The 8,895-nt window shown below is 44.9% G+C and overlaps 1 protein-coding gene across 1 annotated transcript in view; it reads left to right on the forward strand.

Annotated features, from left to right (window-relative positions):
* lmx1al (LIM homeobox transcription factor 1, alpha-like) overlaps positions 1-8,214 on the forward strand; it is a 26,593-nt gene extending 18,379 nt beyond the window's left edge. The window contains exons 4-9 of the mRNA XM_061224531.1: positions 1,266-1,498; positions 1,954-2,111; positions 3,823-3,900; positions 4,690-4,801; positions 7,683-7,838; positions 8,057-8,214. Of these exons, the coding sequence (XP_061080515.1) occupies positions 1,266-1,498; positions 1,954-2,111; positions 3,823-3,900; positions 4,690-4,801; positions 7,683-7,838; positions 8,057-8,214 (895 nt within the window). The remainder of the gene's footprint in view (positions 1-1,265; positions 1,499-1,953; positions 2,112-3,822; positions 3,901-4,689; positions 4,802-7,682; positions 7,839-8,056) is intronic.
* The last annotated feature ends 681 nt before the right edge of the window (positions 8,215-8,895 follow it).

Below are 8,895 nucleotides of genomic sequence, written 5' to 3' on the forward strand. Positions count from 1 at the left end.
TAGTAATAATTGCAGACGACTGTTCATGTAAACATTGCAAAATCCCAATGCAAATATGAGCAGAAATAGGATGGTGGTGTGACAGTAATTATTTAATAAATGAGCGCTGTCTTCCATTGCCTGGTTCTAGGTTGACACTGCCATCTAGTGTTTGTCTCTGCGCATTACAGGAAAGAGGGCAACAGCTGAAAGACCCAACTGTCTCTTTGTCTTGCAGCTGGTAAAGGGCCGACAATTCACCAAGGCACTCTTCCCACTTTGTTTTTGAATAAAAATAATATAAAGAAGACATTTTTATGTTGAAATGACCAGTAATGGGGGAATGCACTACATTGAGTAACATGTATTTTAAGGTCATTTTCTAAAACATATCAATAGTTCAAGTTATAACTTTCAGTAAATATGGATTCCTCATCTCTATTTTGTTTCTCAGATTGAAAGGTTATTACTCACCACGATGAGTGCTTTCAAAGGTAATTCACATGTGTATCTAAACCACGTTTCCTCCTTCTTCCCATCTAAACCCCCACTTTCTCTATTTCTACTCTTTCTCTGCTTCTTCTCTGCTTCTGCTTCAAGGTACTCCATTGGCATGATATGCACTGGTGCCATTTTCTCTCTCTCTCTCACCTTCTCTTTCTATTCGATTGAGGCAAACTAGTGATGCTGCCAAATAAATCCTGTACAATATATGTATTTACTATGGATCCAGGTGCAGTAGGTTTCTATAAACAGAAATAATTATGTTTAATAAGTTTAGCATATCTGTCATTTTGTCATTGAATTTATTTGTTCCAATGGTCAAAATATCTATCTCTCTCCTTCTCTCCCTCTCTCCCCCTCTATCTCTCCCTCTCTCTCTTCCCCTTGCCCCCTCCCCTCTCTCTCTATTTGTATCCCCCCTCTCCCTCTCACCCTCCCTCTCTCTCTCCCCCTCTCTCTCCCTCTCCCTCTATCTTCCCCCTCTATCTCTCCCCTCCCTCTCTCCCCCTCTCCCCCTGTCTCTCTCCCTCTCCCTCTATCCTCCCCTGTCTCACTCCCTCTCCCTCTATCTTTCCCCCTCTCTCACTCTCTCTCTCTCACTCTCTCCCCCTCTCCCTCTATCTTCCCCTGTCTCTCTCCCTCTCTCCCCCTCTCCCCCTGTCTCTCTCCCTCTCCCTCTATCCCCCCTCTCTCTCAATCTCTCTCCCACTCTCTCCCCCCCTCTCTCTCCCTCTATCTCTCCCCTCTCTCTCCCCCTCTCCCCCCCCCCCCCCCCCGCGCAGGCTGTTTGTGCGGAAGTGCAGCGCGTGCCTGCGGGTGATTGGCCGGTCGGAGCTGATCATGCGGGTGCTGGGGCAGGTGTATCACCTGGACTGCTTCAGCTGCTGTGAGTGCGAGCGCCGGCTGCAGCGGGGGGACCAGTTTGTGCTGAAGGAGGGCCAGCTGCTGTGCCGCAGCGACTACGAGAAGGAGCGGGAGATGCTGTCCGCCATCAGCCCCACCCCCACCGAGTCAGGTAGCCCCGCGAGTGTCCCATACTCACACTCACACTCTGACTTCACTTACTTATTTTTGCTTGAGTGTGCATATACTCTTTTTTATACTTTTTTTTTTACAGTGGTGTTGATTTAAGTATTACTTTATTTGAAATTGATTAGTTCTTGCAGATTTTTATGAATGGAGTGCTTTGATGGAAATTAAGTTTCTTATCCAATAAAAGATACTATTACTTTTTTGGTAAATAAGGCAAAAATATTGCCAATAAGGTGAGCCAATGGAGTTAGAAATTTTCACTTGCCAGGCATACAATAAGTTAAAACAAGCAAACATTTTAAAAGCAAGATTTTAAACAGATGGGCATGTTTGATGGGCATGTTTGCAGGCCAGTGGGCCACGCTGCAGACTAATGAGGTGGTAGTTTACAGGGCTGCAATCAGGTTTGTGTGTGTTAACCCCCCACTCTGTGCACAGTGAAGAGTGAGGATGAGGAGGGAGGGACAAGCTCAGCGGGGAAGGGCGATGAAGGGAAGGAGCACAAGCGCTCCAAACGACCGCGCACCATCCTCACCACCCAACAGCGCCGAGCCTTCAAAGCCTCCTTCGAGGTGTCCTCCAAACCCTGCCGCAAAGTGAGTTCACCCACACACCCTTATACACACACACACACCCTTATACACACGCACATACACACACCCTTATACATACACATACACACCCTTATACACACACACACACCCTTATACACACCCACACACCCTTATACACACACACACACACACCCTTATACACACGCTCATACACACACCCTTATACATACACATACACACCCTTATACACACACACACACCCTTACACACACACACATACACACACCCTTATACACACACACACACACCCTTATACACACACACACACCCTTACACACACACACGCACACACACACACTCCCTTATACACACACACACACCCTTATACACACGCACACACACCCTTATACACACACACACACCCTTATACACACGCACACACACACACCCTTATACACACACACACACACCCTTATACACATACACATACACACACCCTTATACACACACACGCACACACACACACCCTTATACACACGCTCATACACACACCCTTATACATACACATACACACCCTTATACACACACACACACCCTTATACACACGCTCATACACACACCCTTATACATACACATACACACCCTTATACACACACACACACACACCCTTATACACATGCTCATACACACACCCTTATACATACACATACACACCCTTATACACACACACACACACCCTTATACATACACACACACACACATACTCACACACACTCCCTTACACATACACACACACACACACCCTTATACACACACACACATTCCCTTATATATACACAAACACACCCTTATACACACACACACCCTTATACACACGCTCATACACACACCCTTATATACACACACACACACACCCTTATACATACACATACACACCCTTATACACACGCACATACACACACCCTTATACACACACACACACACACCCTTATACATACACATACACACCCTTATACACACGCACATACACACACCCTTATACACACACACACACACACCCTTATACATACACATACACACCCTTATACACACGCACATACACACACCCTTATACACACACACACACACCCTTATACATACACATACACACCCTTATACACACGCACATACACACACCCTTATACACACACACACACACACACCCTTATACACACACACATCCTTATACACACGCACATACACACACCCTTATACACACACACACACCCTTATACATACACACACACACATACTCACACACACTCCCTTACACATACACACACACACACACCCTTATACACACACACACACATACACACATTCCCTTATATATACACAAACACACACACCCTTATACACACACACACACACTCCCTTAAACATACACACACACGTCAAAACTCTAAGTGGATAGGCTACAGCAGCAGAAGACTTAATACATCAAAAAAATAAGTCTAATAAATACCTGATAAAGTGCTCACTGAGTGTATATACACACACTCACACACAATTTCACACACACTCACACACACACACTCCCTTACATACACACAACATGAAATAACACCTGCAGACACACACATATGGTACATATACACAAAATGTGTTGAAACCCATAAACACGCATGTACAAGCACTCTCACACACATAAAGAACACTGACATACAGACACTAATATGTATGTGTGTGTGTGTGTGTGTGTGTGTGTTTACAGGTGAGAGAGACTCTGGCAGCAGAAACCGGACTGACAGTGCGAGTTGTACAGGTGTGGTTCCAGAACCAGAGAGCCAAGGTGAGAACTCTTGAACATAACAAACACATTTCAATGTCATGTATTTTGTGTATTATATGCAACGTTAGATTCGATATGTTGGCTTCCATAGTAAACAGACTAAAACAGTAAAAAGCAGAATTTATTTTGGTTCCCCTTAAAAGAGATAATCATGTTGTATTTATGTGTGTGTGTCGCGTGCGTGTGTGTGTCGTGTGCGCGTGTGTGTGTCACGTGCATGTGTGTGTGTCGCGTGCGTGTGTGTCGCGTGCGTGTGTGTGTTGTGTGCGTGTGTGTGTCGTGTGCGCGTGTGTGTGTCACGTGCGTGTGTGTGTTGTGTGCGTGTGTGTGTCGTGTGCGCGTGTGTGTGTCACGTGCGTGTGTGTGTGTCGCGTGCGTGTGTGTGTGTCGTGTGCGTGTGTGTGTTGTGTGCGTGTGTGTGTCGTGTGCGTGTGTGTGTGTCGTGTGCGTGTGTGTGTTGTGTGCGTGTGTGTGTCGTGTGCGTGTGTGTGTGTCACGTGCGTGTGTGTGTGTCGCGTGCGTGTGTGTGTGTCGTGTGCGTGTGTGTGTCGTGTGCGTGTGTGTCGTGTGCGCGTGTGTGTGTCGCGTGCGTGTGTGTGTGTCGTGTGCGTGTGTGTCGTGTGCGTGTGTGTGTGTCGCGTGCGTGTGTTTGTGTCGTGTGCGTGTGTGTCGTGTGCGCGTGTGTGTGTCGCGTGCGTGTGTGCGTGTGGGTGTGTGTCGCGTGTGTGTGTGTCGCGTGCGTGTGTGTGTGTGTGCGTGTGTGTGTGTGTGTGTGTGTGTGTGTTTCAGATGAAGAAGATCGCACGGCGGCAGCAGCAGCAGCAGCAGCAGGAGCAGGAGCAGCTGGGCGGGGCCAGGAGAGCCTCACGGAGCGGCCGACAGAGCAACGATGACAGCGAGGGTGAGGAGCTATGCACACACACACTCACACACACACACACTCACTCATGCATGCACGCAGGCACGCACGCACACACAGGCACGCACGCGACACACACACACATGCACGCAACACACACACGCACACACAGGCACGCACGCGACACACACACACACACACACACACACACTCACTCATGCATGCACGCAGGCGCACACACACACACACACGCACGCGACACACACACACGCACACAACAGCCAGATATCTCTTTGAGTTGCTAATTAGCAGACCCTCAGGTTTGTCAAATGAGAGTTGAAATAGATACAGATACAGGATGGTTGATCTCCAGAAACAGGGTTGGATGCCACTGCGCAACACCTTTTACAATCTCATGCATGTCCACTCAGTCCTCGGAGGCTTTGACATGCTCACTGTCACCCCCTGCAGTGCAACATCGATTTAAAGCATTATCCTCACATTCTGCAGTTAGAAGGTCATAGGACTTTTTTACAATCGCTTTCACACTTGTCTCAATACCATGTCCACTTTTTCAAAACACTTAACACATTCACCATATCATTTGACTATGTGAACTAAACTGTGGATATTTTTGCATTGCTTTCATACTAAAGGCATTCAATCACCGCTTCTTCCAAAGTTCATGAATACCTCTCGCAGTCAGTGTTCACTACCAGCAAAAGTTTGTACAAATACAGCAAATTTTGAACATACTCTGTTCAAAACAGTTAACGTTCAGTTCAAAACCCAATAAAATTCTGATCATTGTGGAAGGAAATATGCTGCATTTTGGCAGAAAAATGAAACTATATGCTTGAACTACGTGAGACAGATCATTCTGATTTCAGCAGAAACTTTATTCAGTTTATTCAATTTTTTTTGTTTGCAGCCTTGTTACCATTTATACAAAAGTGATCATACTTGCTTTGGAATGTGCATGTATATAGGGTAAATATAGATGTAGTTGTCACTGAAGAGATTTTTCCACTATTACTGTATATGTACTGTTGAAACACCTGGCTGTCATTTCAGTGAACAACCTACTCAGGTGTTTGTTGTTTGTGCCCCGTTACCATATATACAAAAGGGGCCACCTTTGGATTGGCATTTGCATTCTTTAGCCTTGGTGGGGAAAATGGATGCAGCCAGAGGCAGAGGAAGAAGACGTCACGGAAGAGAAAGAACAGTTGTGTCTGATGAAATCAGAGCCACAGTCATTGATGTGGTAAATCATGGTCTGTCCCTGAGGGAAGCAGGTTGAGGGTTCAACCAATCTTGCCTAGATCCACAGTGGCTTCAATAGTGAGGATTTTCAGGCAAACCAACAGGTACTATACAGTATTTACAGCATTCTGACTGAAGGAGTTCAATTGATGTGTATATTACAGCAGTACTGTGATTTGAGAAGTCTCCAGAAAAAGCAGATGTATCATTTGTCTTTGACTCACTACAGGACCCAGCGGTCACACAGGGGGAAGGGGAAGAATGTTTACGCCTCAACAGGAGGATACAATTGTTGGGATGGTCATTGTCAACAACAGCATCAGGCTACAAGAGATACGCAACAACATAATCGCAGACAACAACATATTTCCAAACATTGACAGTGTAAGCGCTACAACCATTTCAAGAGTGCTACAGAAACATCAGATCAGGATGAAACAGTTGTACACTGTCCCCTCTGAGGGGGTCAAGGAACTCAGGTACCAATATGAAGTTTATGAAGGTATATGTGAAGGTTTAGGACCACCACTCACATGAACAGATGTCACTTCTAGATGCAATGGCTACTGGGTGTATGGACATAACAATGGAACACATCCAGGGCTGGATAAGGCAAGCAAAGAGATGTTTTCCTCGGTGTATAGCAAGAGATAACATTCGGAGTGATGTTGATGAAAATTTATGGCCTAATGCAGAGGACAGGATGGATGGGCCAGGCGAACAGTAGACTTCTGATACTGATAGGCAGACAATATATGTGCAAATTACTGTATATAGTGATAATATTGCTTTTTGGTATGTATTTGTTATTGATTGTAATGTATTTTGAGTAATTGATTGTATTGTATTTTTCTTTTCTGAATTACAGTATATTGCACTGTGAGAACAAAAGTCAAAGTACTGTAAACCCTCTGAAGAATACTGTTGCTTTTGTGATTAGTTTCTTTATCATATATTGTTTTACATTACACAGTAAAAATTGTTATTCTGGGTTTCCAATATAGTAAAACATTAATTAATTTACTGTTTACTGTAAATTTACCACACTCAGTCATGACATCTATTGTGAGAGGCAAACCAACAGATCAAAAGTTTTTTTAGCTGCTTGGCTTGAAATATTTGTGGATGCAAAAATAGAGGAAAGGGAAACACATAATATATGTATTTAGCAATGCTCCAAGTTATTTGTGTTTTGTAGTTCATTGAACATTGAGTGACAAAGTAGTTTCATGGGAGAAAGCATATGCTATAGTTATGGCAGCATGAGTCACTTTTGGGTGAAATATTAAGTGTTTTGTTGGTTGAAGTGCATTTTGCACTAAAGGTTAATTGATGTGCTCAGGTGTGTGTTTAAAAAGCACGCTGTGTGAAGAGTTTTGAAAAAGAGGACATGGTATTGAGACATGGTATTGAGTGTGAAAACAATTGTAAAAAACTGTAACATGGCCTATTACAATTCACTCCTTAAAAACAATTCAGTTCTGACAAAGACCCACTTGTTTACTTGGGAGCTACTAATATGGCATACATACTCTTTAAAAACATTTTAAAAATTTAATTGTTTGTTCAAAAGACATAGGAGAGGTGACAGCATCTGAAATCACTCTCTCATCATCTTTCACTCCTCCTTCCTCTCTTTCTCCCACCCTCTGTGCAGATGGATCCAGCGGTCATGCACTAGAGGGCTTAATGGCATACCCCTCGTTGCCACGGCAGCAGCTCCTTGCTCTGGATCCAAACATCTATGGAGGCGAACCCTTCCGCCACGGACTCACCCCTCCTCAGCTGGGCCCAGACCAGCTACACGCATATGGTGTGTGTGTGCGTATATGTGTGTATGTGTGTGTGTATGCATTCACAGAGAGAGGCGGAGAAGGAAATTACCACATCCTCACATTCTCTCCAACAATGTTGGATTTTTTCTGTCATGCAACTATAAGCATTCATTCTCTCTCTCTGTTTGTCTCTCTCTCCCTCTTGCTCTCTGTCTCTCTCTCCGTCTTGCTCTCTGTCTCTCTCTCTGTCCCACAGATTCAGAGACAGTGTTCCATGACCTTGACAGCGATGGAAGCTTGAGTCACCTTGGTGATTGTCTCCTGGCGACAGCAGATGGAGGCCTCCTGACAGGGAGGGTGGGAAACCCCATTGACCGCCTCTACTCCATGCAGAACTCCTACTTCACCTCCTGACCCCTTAACTTCTGACCGTCGACCCCCAACAAACCCGCACACCGATCAAAGGTGCAGCTAAGGCAGGTTGTCCCACAAAACCGGGACCTGCAGAAACACCTCACAAAACTGATCTCACTGCCCATTTAGATCAGGCTCAGTTCATTGGTGTTTCTTTAGATAGTGCTTATGTCACCGGTGTCCCTTTAGACAGGACTCATCTCACTGTTGTCCATTTAGACAGGACTCATCTCACTGTTGTCCATTTAGACAGGACTCATCTCACTGGTGTCCCTTTAGACAGGACTCATCTTACTGGTGTCTCTTTAGACAGAAGTCATCTCACTGGTGTGTCTTTAGACAGGAATCATCTCATTGATAATTTTTTGGACATAGGGCCAGTATAATCTAGTATATTACATAATGAAGGTCTATTGACCTTGGAACCTGGTCACCTGGTCTCAGTTCTCTCACTCTAACCCTCTTTGTGGATTATGTTAGTGGCTCTCTGCTACACTGGAGAACCTTGGAAGGTACTTGGAAGATATGTGTAACTGAGACGGAAGAGACAGGAGATGGCCATGTTCTCGCCATCTTTATCACTGTGTATATTCTCCCCAGCATGTCCTGGGAAAACTCATTTCACATATGTGTTCTTGCATACTTCACCCACTGAATGGTGTTCAGTGTCATCTGCTGTGC

This window comes from Conger conger, chromosome 16 (genome assembly GCF_963514075.1).
Source record: "Conger conger chromosome 16, fConCon1.1, whole genome shotgun sequence".
Taxonomy (NCBI): Eukaryota; Metazoa; Chordata; class Actinopteri; order Anguilliformes; family Congridae; genus Conger; species Conger conger.